Source organism: Sphaeroforma arctica (genome assembly GCF_001186125.1).
Source record: "Sphaeroforma arctica JP610 unplaced genomic scaffold supercont1.282, whole genome shotgun sequence".
Lineage (NCBI taxonomy): Eukaryota > Ichthyosporea > Ichthyophonida > Sphaeroforma > Sphaeroforma arctica.
The window spans coordinates 5,463-6,240 of NW_014040276.1; the positions used below are offsets into that span (position 1 = coordinate 5,463).

The 778-nt window shown below is 35.7% G+C and overlaps 1 protein-coding gene across 1 annotated transcript in view; it reads left to right on the top strand.

Moving 5' to 3' along the window:
• The window catches only part of SARC_04782 (hypothetical protein), a gene marked incomplete at its 5' end in the record, with an annotated part of 8,688 nt that overhangs the window by 3,623 nt on the left and 4,287 nt on the right, over nucleotides 1-778 (top strand). The window contains one exon of the mRNA XM_014301362.1: nucleotides 16-146. Coding sequence (XP_014156837.1) covers nucleotides 16-146 — 131 coding nt within the window. The remainder of the gene's footprint in view (nucleotides 1-15; nucleotides 147-778) is intronic.

The following is a 778-nucleotide window of genomic DNA, read 5'->3' on the forward strand; positions in this document are numbered from 1 at the left end:
ATATATATTCTACAGGCAAATACCTGTCCATTATACCCACGGGTGTTTCTTGGATCCGATTCAAAAAGACAAACGAGAAGTACTCGTGGACCAAAGTGACTACCTGTGTGAACAATATCATCATCGGCAAACTGTGGATAGACCAGGTAGGCCGCCTATTGTTGTCGATGTGCATTGTACAGATAAGTCGACTGTTGTTGTTATGATTCGTCTGTCGTTATGATTCGACTGTTGTTGTTATGATTCGTCTGTCGTTATGATTCGACTGTTATTGTTCTAAGTCAACTGTTGTTGTGATTCGACTGTTGTTGTTCTAAGTCAACTGTTGTTATGAATCGACTGTTGTTGTTCTAGATCGACTGTTGTTATGAATCGACAGTTGTTGTTCTAAGTCAACTGTTGTAATGAATCGACTGTTGTTGTTCGTGTACAAAATCTGTATAATCCGGGCTGTGTATCTGGCTGGAGGTAATGCCTCGGCATATCTACAAATGTGCTTACGTATATAGCGGAGTGTTTCTTCTGTGTTCATTGATGCATGTTTAAATGGATAGATACACCTTCATATACATCTCCACATATAAGTATGCGTGTATAAACTTATACAAATGTCTGTGTGTATGCATATGTAAGCATACCTGCCAGATATATTATTATATTTCTTGCGGATATATATATATATGTATGTATGCATGTATATGTATAATATATATATATATATATATATATATATATATATATATATATATATGTGTGTGTGTGTGTGTGTGTGTGTGTG